The following is a 17,399-nucleotide window of genomic DNA, read 5'->3' as shown; positions in this document are numbered from 1 at the left end:
TGAAGGTCTGGAGGTTAACCTACATTACTGCCGCGGCTCGACACACCTGAACCAGAGGATGCTGGGAGAACCGAAGACCGTCGCTTTTTGGGGAGACACGACTACACCCTTAGGAAAGAAAAACATCTCTGAAATATCTCAATTGTTTCTTCTAGACAGCAATGAGACCAAATGCTGATGTCGCCTTATTCTCACATATGTCTCCTCTGGAGTTTCAGAAGAGATCTCAACAATGTACTCGGCTTTTTCAATCAAAGTCTGCTATCAAACGTCAGAGATCTCAATAGGAACTCAATTATTTCTCATCAAATTCTCCAATGTGCTCAGCATTTTCCACCAAAGTCTGGTTATAAGTCAAAGATCTCAACTCAATCATTTCAAACTCTGGAGAAGTTGATACTGAAATGAAACAGAACCGAAAACATCCTCATTCTCTCCTAAGAGATCTCATTATGAACTCAATGATTTCTCATCATCTTCTCATCAAGATCAAATGATCTGAGCTGCTATGCACATGCTAACTTTATAGGTTTGTGGATGTGATTTATATCAAGGTGTTGTGTCAGAGACAAAAATGAGCTAAAAACTCATTTAAGTGTCCCATTTCTCATGTTTCTCCTAGTAATCTCACATGTGTCTCTTCTAGAGTTTCAGAAGAGATCTCAGAAATGTGCTTAGCGTTTTCCACCAACGTCTGCAATCAAAAGTAAGAGAGTCCAATATGAACTCAGTTATTTTTCATTAAGTTCTCCCAAGATCAAATTATCTAAACTGCTATCCACATTCATGATTGTCTCATTAAGGAATATTAGGAGAAACATCCGAGACAAAATTGATACTTGACACAAAAACTGAAACCTCAGTAAAGTGTCCTGATTCTCACGTTTCTCCTCAGTAATCTGACATGCCTCTTCTAGAGTTTCAGAAGAGATCTCAACAGTGTGCTCAGCTTTTTCAAAGTCTGCAATCAAAAGAACTCAATATGAGCTCAAACATTTCTCATCAAATTCTTCCAAGAACAACTGCTATAGCTGCTATGCACAAGCTAATTTTAAGGTTTAGTACATTTATATCAAGAGTTGTTTTATTAAGGAAGTTAAGGAGAAACATTTGGGACAAAAATGAAACAAATATGAAAACTCAATGAAGTATCCTAATTCTCACGTTCCTCTCGAATAATCTCATGTTTCTCCTTTAGAGTTTCAGAAGAAATCTAAACAATATGCTCAATCAAATATGAAAACTCAATGAAGTATCCTAATTCTCACGTTTCCGCAAAGAAATCAATCGTTTTCTCATCAGATTCTCAAATAAGCACAGCAATTTTGTACCAAACAACAGTCCATTGATAAGTCAGAGATCTCAATACGGAACTCAATCATTTCTCATCAGCTTCTCAAAATGCGCAGCGTTTTGCTACAGAGATCTGTTGATAAATCAAACACGCCGAACGTCAATGTTTTCTCATCCAGATTCTCAAATGAGCAAGCGTTTTGTACCAAGTCCTGTTGATAAATCAGAGATCTCAATACGAACTCAATTGTTTTCCATCAGATTCTCAAAATGAGCACAGCGTTTTTTGTACCAAAGTCATTGAGAATCTCAATACGATACTGAACTCAATCGTTTCTCATCAGATTCTCAAATAAGCACAGCGTTTTGTACCAAACTCTGTTGATAAATCAGAGATCTCAATACGAACTCAATAGTTTCTCATCAGATTCTCAAATAAGCACAGTGTTTTGTACCAAAATCTGTTCATAAATCAGAGATCTCAATACGAACTCAATCGTTTCTCATCAGATTCTCAAATGAGCACAGCGTTTTGTACCAAAGTCCGAGATCTCAATACGAACCTCAATCGTTTCTCATCATATTCTCAAATAAGCACAGCGTTTTGTACCAAAGTCTGTTGATAAGTCAGAGATCTCAATACGAACTCAATCGTTTCTCATCAGATTCTCAAATAAGCACAGTGTTTTGTACCAAAGTCTGTTGATAAATCAGAGATCTCAATACGAACTCAATCGTTTCTCATCAGATTCTCAAATGAGCACAGTGTTTTGTACCAAAATCTGTTGATAAGTCAGAGATCTCAATACGAACTCAAACGTTTCTCATCATATTCTCAAATAAGCACAGCGTTTTGTACCAAAAGTCTGTTCATAAGTCTGTACTCAATCGTTTCTCATCAGATTCTCAAAAAACGTTTGAGTTCGTGTTGAGATCTCATTGATAAGTCAGAGAGAATCAGAGATCTCAATACGAACTCAATCGTTTCTCATCAAATTCTCAAATAAGCACAGCATTTTGTACCAAAGTCTGTTCATAAATCAGAGATCTCAATACGAACTCAATCGTTTCTCATCAGATTCTCAAATAAGCACAGCGTTTTGTACAAAACGTCTGTTTCTCTCATCAGATCTCAAATAGCACACAGCATTTTTGTCAGAGATCTCAATACGAAACTCAACATCAATCGTTTCTCATCAGATTCTCAAATAAGCACAGCATTTTGTACCAAAGTCCATTGATAGTCAGAGATCTCAATACGAACTCAATCGTTTTTCTTATGATTTTCTAATATGAGCAGAGTTTTTTACTAATGTATTTTGTTGATTAAGAGATCTCAATACGAACTCAATCGTTTCTCATCAGATTCTCCCAAGATTCTATCATCATGTCTAAATTTTATAAGGATTTGTACCCAAACTCCAGATTTTTGATAGTCAGAGAACAATACATTGTCTCATTATCAAATTCGTCGCGTCAACATTTTTGTACCAAAAATTTCATCAGATTCTCAATTAAGACACAGCAATCAATGCCTAAAGTCTGGTTGATAAAGTCAGAGATCTCCATAACTCAATCGTTATCTCATCAGATTCTCCCAAGATTCTATTCTTCATCATCTAAACTCACATTTCTACAAACCATTGTTGTCTAGGAGTGGAATTTGAGGAGAAACATTAGAGACCAAATCATGCAATTAAATTAAACTGCTTTTTAAAGACACTCAAAGCTTTCAGAAACTCACATTTCTCATCTAGAGTTTCATCAGAGATCTCAGCAATGTGCTCTGCTTTTTAAAGACACCAAAGTCTCAATACGAACTCTAAACTACTGTCCACATGCTAATTTTGTAGATTCATACACAATTTATATGAACGGTTGTCTCAGTAAGGAATTTAAGGAGAAACATCTAAGTCAAAATTGATACTTAAAGCTGAAAACTTTAAAAAAAAGTCCTGAGATATGAAAGAGCAATCTGTGAGCAATAAAACGGCATAATCATAGCATACTGCTTTCATTTAAGATAACTTTCTGAAGTACACACCAAATATCTGACATGACAGTCCCACAGAAAAACTTAGGAACTAAGTAAGTTGCTCTGGAAAGAGTATCGACTCAATGCCTCAAAGGTAAAATGTTAAACGAAAGAGACGAAGACGAGAGAAGAAAAGTTTATATTCTTCTCTCCAGATGTTTGATCTAGTGAACCGCACTAATCTCCTTCCTGGATTTGAGATTTAGCCGGCCTTGAGTTTTGTGTCTGGCATGGAAACAAGGCAAGGGTTTATACATTTTCTAAATGGTTAAACCAAGAACTGAATGACGTAGCTCAGTTTTAGCTTTGAATCTGAACGTCCATTTCAATCGTATGCTTTTTATGAAGCATCAAAAGCATTCGCCGGTCATTTTGGGGTCCACCCGATTACGCTGAATTTGAATGTTGCATGTCTGCGTGCATTCTGACCGCGGGGATAAACAAAGCAGACGCTTTATTTGCAAGCACAGAGATTATTTATATTCACAAATGCTGAGAACCAGAGACGGACAGGGCTGCAGGCTCACCCGTGCAGAGCGTGGAGCGCATGGGGCTCGTAGTGGTATCTCCCCTCGTGGTGACGCACGTCGATGGGGATCGGAGAATGGAAAGTCGGGAAGATGTGATGAGGGCCTGAAAGAGAGAGAGATAGAGAGTTGAGAAAAAGCCAAGACTTTCAAAAAAGAAATTTCAAAGGCAACAGCGCTACAATAAAGTAACATGAATTTCAGAGCAGTATCGTGTAAAATATTGGCACTATCACACAAGAGTGGAGGAATAAATAAATAATCAAAGTATCCTAAGAAATCCTACATCCCCAACATAAAAGATATCCAACTGGGCTTTTGACAAAGACCTGCAGCTAGACACTCTTTGAACTCGTACAGATGATGGACGTTGTGAAGGAAAAACCATCTGGGACGCAAACTAGGGCTGACAGCGCAGGGAGAGAATACTCCTCGGCCCGGCATCGTTGCCTCATGCTGGGCCGTGCCAACCGGAGCATCTCCCTGCTGAACCAACCACGTCCCTGACACTTTACTGGCTCCGAAACGAGTCCAAAACGAAGGTGCCAGGGTGACGTGAAATCAGAGGAGGTCAGGCCTTTGAAATCAAACCACTCACTAATGAGAGACTAAAAGCTGTTGCCTGTTGCCTCAGTGTTTTACAGTCTGTCGTATATGTTGGCTGGTGTTTCTTTTCATCATAACTCCTTTGGCTGGATCGTTTTACTTGAGCCCAAAGAGAATCAGAATCAGCACTTTCCTGTAATAAAGCCTCCGTTGGCTCGGGACGTCCCGTTTAAGGCCAACAGGGCTTCATTAGCGGTTATGATAACGGGAAACCACAGTTGATAGTTTCTTCGCCATATGCAAAGAGCGGTTTGCAATGGTAAAGTCTTAAATAGCTTTCCCTTCTAATTAGTCATTCACTCCTGGAGCTCCTTCAATCTTTTAATGTCCTGTGAAAATAAACTGATAAAAAACAAACGGGTCGAAATCAAAGCAGATTTAAGAGCTTTCCTGTTCTCTAAGTTTTCACATTTTCTATTTTTTATTTTTTTTAAAAACAAGAAGAAGAAATTAAAAGTAAGTGGCCAATGCAAAAACTAGGTGGTTGATGGGTTGTTGCCAAGGTGTAGTTGCTAACAGAGCTGGATAGCAACTGATTACATGTAATCTGTATTATGATATGTCCTCTTGAATTATTGGAAAACTATGTTCCTGTTTGACACTGTAAAGCTGCTTTGACACAATCTGTATTGTATAAAGGTTTGACTTGTATTACGTAATCAGATTCCACAAATCAAGTACTCTTAATTAGAGTATATTATATTTTATAATGCTCATAATCAGATTACAGTAACTTCTTATGGATTACATGATTACATATTATTCACACAATGGCCATTAATCAACCATAATATATCGATTCTCCCTTCTTTTTTCGTTTAAATTTTCCCACTTTGTGTCATACCATTTAGCTTTGACTTTATTCACAATAATTACATAAATGACATATAAATAAATCTGCAAACCATGCTTCCGAATTTGGGTGAAAAATGTATGAAACAAATAATTATGCAAGATACTAAACACAGGTATGATTTAATGCATCTAATGATGTTTATATCAAAAAATTGAATATATTTTCTTTCTCTTTGATTTTTTTTGCTACATTGAGCCCAGTTTGAGAAACCCTATTTTAATCAATTGGTAATACATTTTATGATGTTGCCATCAAAAATGGTATACCTAGATTACGTTACTAAATACTGTTTTTCATCATGTAATCTGTTATTAGTAATGACTACAGTTTGACTGGTGCTTCTATGTGCAAACCAACACTAACTTCTAGCACTAGTACTAGCAATGCTTGACTTGGCAGGAATGAGAGGAGGGTAAGTGAATCAGCTGATCTCTGGACTGTATTAACATTCTTTAGGGCGGCAGCAGTGGGAGGGTGAGGGGTGACCCGGGGAGGTCAGGGGTCACGGGTCATTATCCACACCTGGGGTTCTCAGCAGCTCCTCCGGAGGATTCATACACTCAACAGAAGAGGTGTTGTTAGTCAGTATTTTATAAGATGTTCTTCTTTGTGTATTTTTTTTTATACCTTTAAAAATGTGGGAGAAGAGAGTGTCAAAGGACAGGAAATGACCCACTGCCGTCTCTCTTTTTCACCTTACATTTACATAATGTAAAACTTAAACGGATAGCGCACTGAAAAAAACTAAATTGAGGTAATTTATTCACCTTGATGTCGTTCCAAACCTTCAACAGAACGCAATGGAGATATTTTGCAGAATGTCGTCGGAGGGGAAGATTTTTCAGTTAATAACAACAAAATCCTCATTTAAAAAAATCCACTTTTATGATACTTTTATCTAGTTTTTCATCCGTTTTGGCACTTAAATGGGTAGTTTCCCCAAAAATGTAATTTTACTTAGCCTTATTGTTCCAAACCTGTATGAATTTCTCTCTTCTGTTGAACATAAAAGATATTTTGAGGAATGTTGGAAACAAAAGACAGTTGATGGTAGCCACTGACGTCCATAGTAGGGAAAAGAATACTATGGAAGTCAATGGCTATCAGCAACTGTCTATTACCAACATTCTTCAAAATATCTTCTTTTTGGTCTGGAACAACACAAGGTTGAGTAAATGATGACAGACTTTTTATTTTTGTCTTTTATCTTTTTTTTTCTTTTTTTTCTTTTTTTACCAGCGTGAGCATTCTGCTAAACGTCTCATTTTGTGTTCTACCAAAGAAAACATGACATGAAAGTGATTACATGACAGAGTTTTCATTTTTTCAGGTGATATACCACTTTACATTGCCCTGAGGATTAGTCTGTTTGATTGAACTCAGCCTGCTTTGTTCTGTTTATCTTAAAATTTGCCTGCAAAATCACAAATTTACCAAAGGAGGTGTGTTTGATTGTGAGATCTAAAATGCTTGTACTTTCAGGAGACACTGAAACGCTGAGATCTAAGTGCTTGTATTAAACAGTCTGCATATTTGGCATGTTTTTAGCGTAATCAAATCAGCTGCGTGACTAGCTGGAGTCATGTGCTCCCTTTATAGTATTTGTCATGGAAAATGCCTCAGGTTGCCTTTAATTAATGAAAAACACCATAAAACACACCTGACATGCACAATAGTAATACCACGCAGCTGTTGAAATCACACCAGCAGTCTAAAAAACGCAACTGGAGCACGAAGCTCCAGTCTGACCTTTAGATAGTAGAGGAACAGAGAAACTCAGCCCGGCGCTTTTCAAGTGATGGCCTGTAAACGGTGCAAGGAGGTTGCATTCAGCGCCCGGCCGCAGTTAATGCGCCATTACTAATGCAGCGGGTGAATTATTGCAGGGGCCAATGGGAAGAGAGGTCGAGGACAAAGAGAAGGAGTGAAGTGGGTCAGCAGAACATGACGGAGCCACTGCAGGAATTCTCCCGCGCTGAAGTCACGGAGCAATGCATGAATCCTAATTACGCGGGTCCGGTTAAGGCCGACTTTGCGCTTTAATCACGACGTTGGCGGAGGAGGAGATGCAAAAATAAAACAGGGGAAAGACACAAACTAGGGTAATTGGAAGCATGAAAAATACACAACTTAAACCCAAACGTTTGTGGCTCCGTAAACACTCTCAACCGAAATAAGACGGCAGTGAACGCGAACCCACCCCGGTCCCTGTCATTAAAACGACACGTTACCCCGCAGCCTCATTCATCTGTGCCCGCCCTCAATTATCCACATTACCACTGTTATTTCCAGCCGTCGCATTTTTCATGTCAGCACAAACACCCACCCCGTTCGCAACCTGTTCTTCCCCCTCTGTAGAGGCTCGGGGGCCGCTGACGTCCGGGCCCCCGTCACCGGAGGAGCAGGCAGGATTATTCGATCATGCCGACAGCTCCATTGTTCCTCCGCAACGGGAAGAACAAAAGAGGATCGCTCTGGAGAGTTCAAGAGGCGCGTTTACCAGCTTCTCTGAGCTCTATCCCCCAGGGCTGCGGCGCGGCTGCAGAGTTTCCGTGAAGCCCCTCGCATCTATTAGTCTTTAGGTGATAACATTTGTTTTCACATCTGGGGGAACGGCGCAGAGGGGTGCCACACTTTTTCAGTGTCGGGCTGCGTGCTGCTCCAGAGCAGATGACTTTTTCATGCACTTGTTAACCTGGCCACTTCTCACTGGGCTCTTTATGGAGCTGCTAAACCAATAAAAAATTGGGGTTCCTCAAAGAACCTTTCAGTGAATAGTTCTTAAAAGAGCCATTTTTTTTTTTTTTGTTAGTGTGAAGATGAATTTCTCTCTTATGTTATTTTGTGGAACACTGGAAAAGAGACAGTTTATGGTAGCCACTGACTTCCATAGTAGGAAAAAAAAATACTATGGAAGTCAATGGCTACCAACAACTGTTTGGTTACCAACATTCTTCAACATATCTTCTTGCAGAAGATGGAAACTCATAGAGGCTTTGAACAACATTAACTATCCCTTTTTTCTCTGTAAAGAAACTTTTGTGGAAAAGTTGCATGGATATTAAAGGTTCTTGATGGAACCATAAATTCCAATAAAGAACCTTCATTCTTAAGAGAGTAGAAGAACCGTTATTTTGGCTTCCCAAAGAACCTTCCAATAAACAGTTATTAAAAGAAGCATTTTTCTTAGTGTGAAGAACATTTTAGCTCGCGATCAAATAAACATGGTCCCCCTTAACTCTAAACGTCTCTTTCTGATGTCTTTCGGCTTTGAATATTTGGGCCAAACAAACACAACCCCTCTCATCATTGTTGTACCCTAATCCCAGGATCTGAAGTTGTAAATGGTTTCATTTTACAGGAAGTACTCAGCAACAATAATGGCCCTTTGAGAGTCCGGGGTCTTTGCAGCGCAATTAAAAAGCTTTGGGCATTACTCACAGAATCAGGAGGGGAAATTAGACAGGAAATTCCTGTAGAAAAAGCTGGCCTCAGGCCTAACCAAACATTGCCATGCCAACCACTATACACTAGCAGACCCAGTGCATGCTGGGATGTGACCTGCAAACCTGCTAACCATCCATCCATCCATCTTTATATTTATTCATCTGTCCGTGCATCTGTCAATCTATTCATCCATTCATCATTATATTTATACATCCATCCAACCAACCATCTGTCATTCTATCCCATCCATCCATCCATGCCATTCATCCATCCATCCATCCATCCACACATCCATCCATCCATCATATCTGTTCTTCTATTCATCCATGCATCTTTCGTTCTATCTATCATTCTATTCATCCATCCATCCATCCATCCATCATTCTATCTATCTGTCATTTTATCCATCTGATGTTCCATCCATCCATCCATCCATCCATCCATCCATCCATCCATCAGTCCGTTCTATTTATCTTTTATTCTATTCATCCATGCATCTATAGTTTCTATCTATTATTCCCTTACATCCATCCATCATTCTACCTGTCCCATTCTATCCATCTATCTATCATTCCATCCATCCATCATTCTATCTATCTGTCATTTTATCCATCTGATGTTCCATCCATCCATCCATCCATCCATCTGTCATTCCATTTATCTGTTATTCTATTCATCCATGCATCTATCGTTCTATCTATTATTCTATCCATCCATCCATCGTTCTATCTGTCATTTTATCCATCCATCGTTATATTATACATCCATCCAACCATCTGTCTTATCTTATCATCCATTATTTTATTTTTTATTTTATTTTTTCATCGAAAGACATCCCTGCAACATTTTATCTGTCATTCCATCCATCCATCCATCCATCCATCCATCCATCTGTTGTTCTATTTATCTGTTATTCTATTCATCCATGCATCTATCGTTCTATCTATTATTCTGTCCATCCATCCATCATTCTATCTATCTGTCATTTTATCCATCTGACGTTTCATCCATCCATCCATCCATCCATCCATCCATCCATCCATCCATCCATCCATCCATCCATCCATCAGTCGTTCTATTTATCTGTTATTCTATTCATCCATGCATCTATAGTTCTATCTATTATTCTATCCATCCATCCATCATTCTATCTGTCATTTTATCCATCCGACGTTTCATCCATCCATCCATCGTTATATTTATACATCCATCCAACCATCTGTCATTCTATTCATTCATCCATCCATTCATTGTTCCATCTATCTCTCATTTCATCCATCATCATCCATCCATCCATCTGTTGTTCTATTTATCTATTATTCTATCCATCTATCCATCTATCTGTTGTTCTATCCATCCATCCATTCATCCATCCATCCATCCATCCTTCCACATCCATATCCATACATATTCTTAGAATATCAATTCATTTTAATTCCACTTCTAGTAAGCCCCAGCATGCTGGAGGTAAAACAGAAAGGACAAACAGAGCGTGAGGTGTGTGTTTGTTAGCATGCTTGTGTTTGTGTAATCTAGGTACTTAAGACCACAAGAGTCTGTAAGACTGATTATAGGCCGTGGTGATCGGCCCGCCACCTCAAGCCCCTGATTTATCACCTCTGCTCGTAATAGTGCTGCTTAACACACAGGTTTGTCCAGATTAAGTAATTACCCTAAAGCTGAAGTTTATTATCTTTAAGACTGGTGCTATGATAAAAAGAGCCCTGTCGGAGAGACGGAGCGAGCAGAAGCGCGCTGATGCGAATGAATAAGGGTGATAATGTAAAATGCGATGCATTAAAGTGGCGTTTCTGCGGGCGCCATCAGCGTGCGTGGTTTCTTACATTCATATTAGCCCGGCGAAACCCCTCCAAGGGGGCGAAGGGATAACAGCTGGCCCAGAGCTGCAGCTGAAGGCACGAATTACTCCTCGAGCGCATCTGTAAATTAAAACAAGGATGCGGCTCATTTAGAAAAAGAGCACAATCGCACCTGAAACCATCCATTGTGTTTCTGCGGGGTCACAGGTAACTAGCCTCTCAACCAGCGCTTTACTTCACTTAAAGTCAATATGAAACTCCATTCCTTACCTCCATACCTTTTATTTGCATCATATAATAAAAAATTAAGTTTTATTTCATGCTGACTTTAAAACAGGATGTTTGGTGTCATATTACATGTAATATTATTTATAATATTAAATAAAACAACAACCTTATTATCAAAAGAATGGGTTTCCTTGACAATATGGTTTAGGGCTGTATGATTCTTGGGAGAGATGTGTGGTTATATATTTGTGTGATTTTATATTAATATTACTTTTAATAATACATTTCTATTAATAATAATAAAGGATGTGTTATTATTATTATTATTATTATTATAAAACATGAAACAAAATATTACTATTCATATACTACTATTAATATTACAAATATTATATTAGTATTGCAATATTTTGAAATATCATTAAAAAATAATAATTTATTATTATTATTATTATTATTATTATTATTATATAATGCAACTAAAATTATGATTTTTTTTATTATTATTTTTTTTTTATAATGCAACTAAATTTATTACATTTATTATAATTAATTATAATATTATCTGTGTTTAAATTATTTTTATTTTTAATCTGTAGTAATTTATTTTATCTAAAAACAAAGTCATTATATATTGGTTACTTGAAATAAAATAAACTTCAACTGAAATTAAATAAATGTAAAAAACAAAACAAAACAAAAAAAACATTAAATTGATTTTGTTTTAGTAAAAGGCCGTGGCAACATTTCTTATTTTTATTTAGTATAACTTGATTTCCTAAAATAATTAAAACTAAAAATTTAGTATAACTTGATTTCAAAAACAACTATAAATACATAAAAAAGCTAATAAAAATGACAAAAAAATAATCAGCAATACTTAACAATTACTTAAACCTAAACAACAATTAAAATAGAAAACAAAATATTAAAATAAAAAATCTAAATATTAAAATAAAAAATACAAATATTAATAAAAACTATTGTAGTATCTCAATTATACTAAAATAACACTGATATCAACATTCAAATAAGCATTATCAGAATAAACAGTTATTGTTTGCTAATTGGCCTTTTTTTTTTCATTAAAAACACTGTAAAGTCAACATGAAACAGCAATAAAAGCACCTTTTAAGTTTTATTTCGAGTGGAGTTTAGCAGGATGTTTGGTGTCGTGTAACAGCGAGAGGTCAAGACAAGCATCAGCGTCCGTGTCCTTGTGTCTCTGATCGATGGCTTTACAAGCACAGAATAGCTTTCGTCACGTCCTGCTTCACGCTCTCCAACACTCGCTCTGGAGGATCACAACTAAAAATAGAGCATCTGCGAGGCCGGGACGATCAGCACTCAGAAGAGACAGAGCGGGACGTTATCTGCTATCACAGGAGGAATGGACTGTGTGACTGAAAGATTTCAACAACAACAACAAAACAATTGAGATTGCTATTTACAAAATAAACAAAAAAAGCAAAAAGCTGTGCTTGTTTGTACCATTGCACATTTTGGCCAAATATTTTGTAATTATATATCAATATGTCTTAAAAAAATAAAATAATAATAAACAAAATAAAAACTAATATTACTATTTATAATATATATTTATATATAAATATATGAATATACATATATTTAACACACATTGCTGTAATATATTTAATATTAACGTTTTTATTATGATTTATTTTATCATTATAATAAAATAAAAAACGACAAAAAACAAACATTACTATTTAAAAATTATTTTATATTTATTATAAGTACATTTATATAAATATATATTTATTAACAAATGTTACTGTAATAATTCATAATAATAATAATAATAATAATAATAATAATAATAATGGTGATGATAATGATGATTTTTGGTTGTGTTTGAAAAACACAGTGCATATATTTATTTAATTAAATTGCAACCATATTGCAATTTAAGCTTTATTTTGATGAACAGTGCAGCCCTAATATTCTTAACGTCAACATTTAAATAATATAAGAATACGGATAATAATTGTGATTATCTAGTTGGCAATTTCTTGCATAAAAAACACCAAATAAATGAGAGGCTCTGAATTTTAATTTCCAGATTAAAACACAGTAGTAGTAGTATTCTGTTGATGCTAAAAAGCGAAAATAGTGCACAACATGATCACAGCCAATCAAATATCGTTGTTGTTTAACATAACTATGACGAGCGGGATTTCGGACAAATCAAAGATAATTGTGGGTGGAGCTACCCATTAATGCAACATCACAGAAATTCAGAATCAAAGCCACAAAACTACTTCATAGATGCTAATATAAGAGCTAAAAAACTCATTTCTTCTCAGTCCGAGTGTTTATATTATGGAAAACCGTTACATCCTTTAACTGTAAGCAGACAAATACGCTTTTTCCACAAGATTAATTCATTTCAAAACATCTGTCCTGCAGCGTTTGGACAAATTTGACCCTGTTTCAGGGGTTTATTTGATATAAACTGACGTCCTACACATCTTCTCCATCCCGTCTCATCTCACAGCAGAAGGTTTTTCTCTGGCGTGTGAGGAGCAGAATGAGAAATATCTGTCGGGGCAGTCAGTCTCGCTCATGTCGGCCTCTTAGCAGGGGATCGTGGGTAATCAGCACACTTTGCAGGAGGGCCCCACGTTTACTGTGCGCTCTGAGGCTCCAGAAAAAAAGAGTTTTTCAAAAGATTGTCCTGTTTCTCAGAAAGCGAGGCTCGATTTTCCATCTTTCTTTTACGTTTGCATCATGTTTCTGAAGCTGAGGGCTGTAAAATCAATGTCTGCATGATGCAAATCGAGGTCAGAGGTGAAATACTTGAGATTTGTTGTCATACAAAGTCAAATTCAGCTTGGTAAACTCATTAACACGTGCTGCTTGCACTCTAATCCGTCTCAGGAAAGTGTAAAGTTGATCTAGGTCTGAACTGCTCATAAAGATCTCAACCATCTGCTAACATGCTTTAGATGCGCCAGTAAGCTGCCTTTTGACCCTTCGGATTTTCTGCTCATATTCAACGTTACATATTCAAGATTTCTTATATATAATAAAATAAAATAAAATAAAATAAAATATAATGCAATATAATGCAATATAATATAATATAATATAATATAATATAATATAATATAATATAATATAATATAATATAATGATAATATAATATAATATAATGCAATGCAATGCAATAAGAAAATATAATATAATGCAATATAATATAATAATATAATATAATATAATATAATACAATACAATACAATACAATACAATACAATATAATATAATATAATATAATATAATATAATAATTCTATTTTTCGGTACAACTTAAAAATTACAAAACAAAAATTCTTGTCAATTCGAGCCATGTCACAATTGCAATTTTATTTTAATTATTTGTGCGGCCCTAAGTACTGTCAGAATAAACACAAATACTGGCAAAATCTGCTTCCTGGTCAGTCTGTTTTTAATGGTGCTATTTAAATAACATTGACAACTTACAGACTTTTTCTCTTAATTGTGTTAAACTCATGCTTAAAAAGTGAAAAAGAGAGCACGAAATGAGTAATTTCTAGAGCAAAATCAATTAGACGCACATTGAACTGCAGTGCAGTCGTCACCTCTGGTTTGATCTTCAGGTGTGCAGATCAAAATGTTTCATAAGATAATTAGATTAAAAGGTCTCCCTGGAGAACCAAAGACAGAAAAATAAAAGGTATTAAAGATCTCGGATGACTTTCTGGCTGTCTGTCTGGAGCATCGTGAGCGATACAGACGAGCCGTTAATTGAATCTGTTTAATTGAGTAATTAATTCTGCAGACGGTTCGCATTGCTTAAGGCAGAACGCGTCGATTAATGAGAGACGAGGCTGTTGACCCTGTTTTGTCGTGGCCTGGTTTGGGACACGCTGTAATTAGCTTTTACACTCTCGTGTGTCGAGCTGAAGTGTGCGGCGCTGTAATTAGCCTCAGAGTGTTAAAACTAAACTAACTAGTCTTTAGCGGCGAAACTACTGGCTTTATGGCACTGTTTAAAATCTAGTAATGGCTGGAGTTTTTGTTGAATTGTTATTGGACTTTTTGTGCTTCACGTGTCTTTTTGCTGTCAAATCTTTTATCAAGTAATCATCAGAATAACTGCAGTAATATCTCCAGATGAACTCTTACTGGACTGAAGCAGCTCAGCTTTACTTGATTCTCCATCAATCATGTTTTAGAGTCTCAAATCTGATCATCAGGATCTTTTGAGGAGTGTTTGTTTCCAGAAGCTTTACTTTCACTGTTCCTCAGCGGAGGAATGATCTCCACAAGCCTCCAGAACATCTCACATCTTCTGAGGAGCCTTTATTTCTTCATCTCTCAATCAGCACTGGATTGCATTGCATTATATGTTTGGATCACTTAAATCTCATAATAAGAGATATAGAGTGATGACTGATATTTACAGTATATCATTGTATGTAAGTATCTGCTCTACTGTTAAAAGATCTCACTGATTGACATTACAAGCATCAGAATGTCATCCATTTTTGTCCATATAAATATCAGCATCTGCACGAAATGTAATTTTTTTGCTCAGTTTGAGTCTCTGAATAAAATTGAGTCATTTTTTTCTCACAGCATGTGGAATATTTTTTGTTTATTTTGATTTTTTGGATAGAATGTTGTTGTTTTTTTTTTTTGATAATTTTCTAAATGTATATATGCAAACTACTTTATAGATTTTTTTTTTATTATTTTGTCTAAAGGTTCAATAAACTTTTCCAGTTTAAATCGATTTTTCTGACTATTATTTCATATGTCAGGCTTTGCAGGGTTAAAATTGAATTAAACATGCAACATGCAACTCAAAGTTGTAATCTGTGAGTGAATTTAATGTGAGTAAAAACAACTGCGCTTCATAAAACCATCAAAAAATAATCAAAGACAAAAGCGTGTTTTCCTTCGTGGTTTCATGTAATTCTAGCTGCTCGCTGGGACTGTACTGATGAAGGGTCCTGTGATTATGGGGGTTTGGGGGCGTTACAGAGCATCTGATTATGAAACGAGAGCACAACAACAGGATCCATGAGGTGACCCCCCACATCTCATCCCGACAGGAGCGGCTTGGGATGGGGTGGCATATGGCGCGAGTGGGGCCTCATTGGATTTTCCTCTGGTTTCCCTCTACGGCAGGCGGAGGATTTGTAATGGATCCACACTAATAACAGAGCATGAGACTGTCAGGGGTGACGCGACCGCACTCATTACAAACACTGTAATTACATTCGGTGAGATGGAGGGGCATCTCATTTCTTACAGCCGAGACTACAAATGTGTGGACAGCTTCTAGAAGATTTCTAGGGAGATTGTTTGGTCGTGAATATAACATGACGCACAACTGAAAACCCGTAGACATTCTATAGTTGAATTATTATTGATTCGGGAATCATTCATTATTCATGACTCTTTGAATCATGCTATGTAGAAGTGAAAAAAGTTCCTCAAATGTACTTTCTTTTCTTGTAGACTAAACAATGTAATGAGAGAACGTCAGAATGGATAGGTATAGAAAGAACACCGAAACAGATACAACAACAGAATGTCATAACAGATAGACAGAATGAGAGAACAAATTGAAAGACAGAATGATAGACAGAACACCAGAACGAATAGAGAGGCAGAATGGACAGACAGAGAGAACGACAGAAGGGACAGATAGACAGAATCAATAGACAGAATGAAAGAATGGACAGATAGACAGAATTGACAGACAGACAGAAAGACAGAATGACCAGATATATGAATGACAGAATGGGACTGAAAATAGACAACAGATCGAAAGAATGGATATGGAGAGTTGGAAGGAATTGAGAGTGAGAGAGTGTGGAGGATTGGAGAGTATGAAGAAATGGTATGTAGAGATATATAGTGACAGAATGGACAGAACAGAATGGACAGAATGGACAAATAGACAGAACAGATAGATAGACAGAATCAACAGATGGACAGATAGACAGAATGCCAGAATGGACAGACATATAGAATTGATAGACAGAGAGAACGACAGAATGATAAAATGGACAAAATCAACAGAGAGACAAAATGCTAGAATGGACAGATAGACAGAACAGATAGAAAGACAGAATGCTAGAATGGACAACACAGAATATACCAATTTAGATAGATAGACAGAGCTGGACAATGGACAGAATGGACAAAATGGCCAAATGGAAAGGTATTAATAGTTGATAGATAGACAGATGGACAGATAGACAGAACATAGACAAATCACAGAACAACAGAATGGAAAAATAGACAGCCAGAACAATGCCAGAATGGACAGATAGACCAAACAAAACAACAGAATGGAAAATAGAATGACAGATAAACCAGAATAGACAGAATGCCATAATGGATGAGATGACAGATGGACAGACAGACAGAACAGATAGATAGACAGAATGCCAGAATGGATAGATAGACAGAATGTTGGAAATGTAGGAATGGAAGTATAGAGAATATGAAAAAGGATACATAATAATTATCAGATAGAGATAGATGGATAGAGCGACATAATAGAGACAGACAGAACGCCAGAATGGA

General features: G+C 36.5%; 1 protein-coding gene across 1 annotated transcript in view; it reads right to left on the bottom strand.

The window, feature by feature from the left end:
* The window catches only part of LOC109050433 (zinc finger protein GLI2-like), a 192,111-nt gene extending 187,812 nt beyond the window's left edge, over nt 1–4,299 (bottom strand). Inside the window, exons 1-2 of the mRNA XM_042766989.1 lie at nt 4,185–4,299; nt 3,856–3,961 (exon numbers count right to left, since the gene is read on the bottom strand). Of these exons, the coding sequence (XP_042622923.1) occupies nt 3,856–3,961; nt 4,185–4,299 (221 nt within the window). The remainder of the gene's footprint in view (nt 1–3,855; nt 3,962–4,184) is intronic.
* Nucleotides 4,300–17,399: the final 13,100 nt, after the last annotated feature.

This window comes from Cyprinus carpio, chromosome A11 (assembly GCF_018340385.1).
Source record: "Cyprinus carpio isolate SPL01 chromosome A11, ASM1834038v1, whole genome shotgun sequence".
In the NCBI taxonomy this organism is placed as follows: Eukaryota; Metazoa; Chordata; class Actinopteri; order Cypriniformes; family Cyprinidae; genus Cyprinus; species Cyprinus carpio.
Note: the sequence above shows the minus strand (reverse complement) of the source record. Positions and strands in the feature narration are given on the sequence as shown.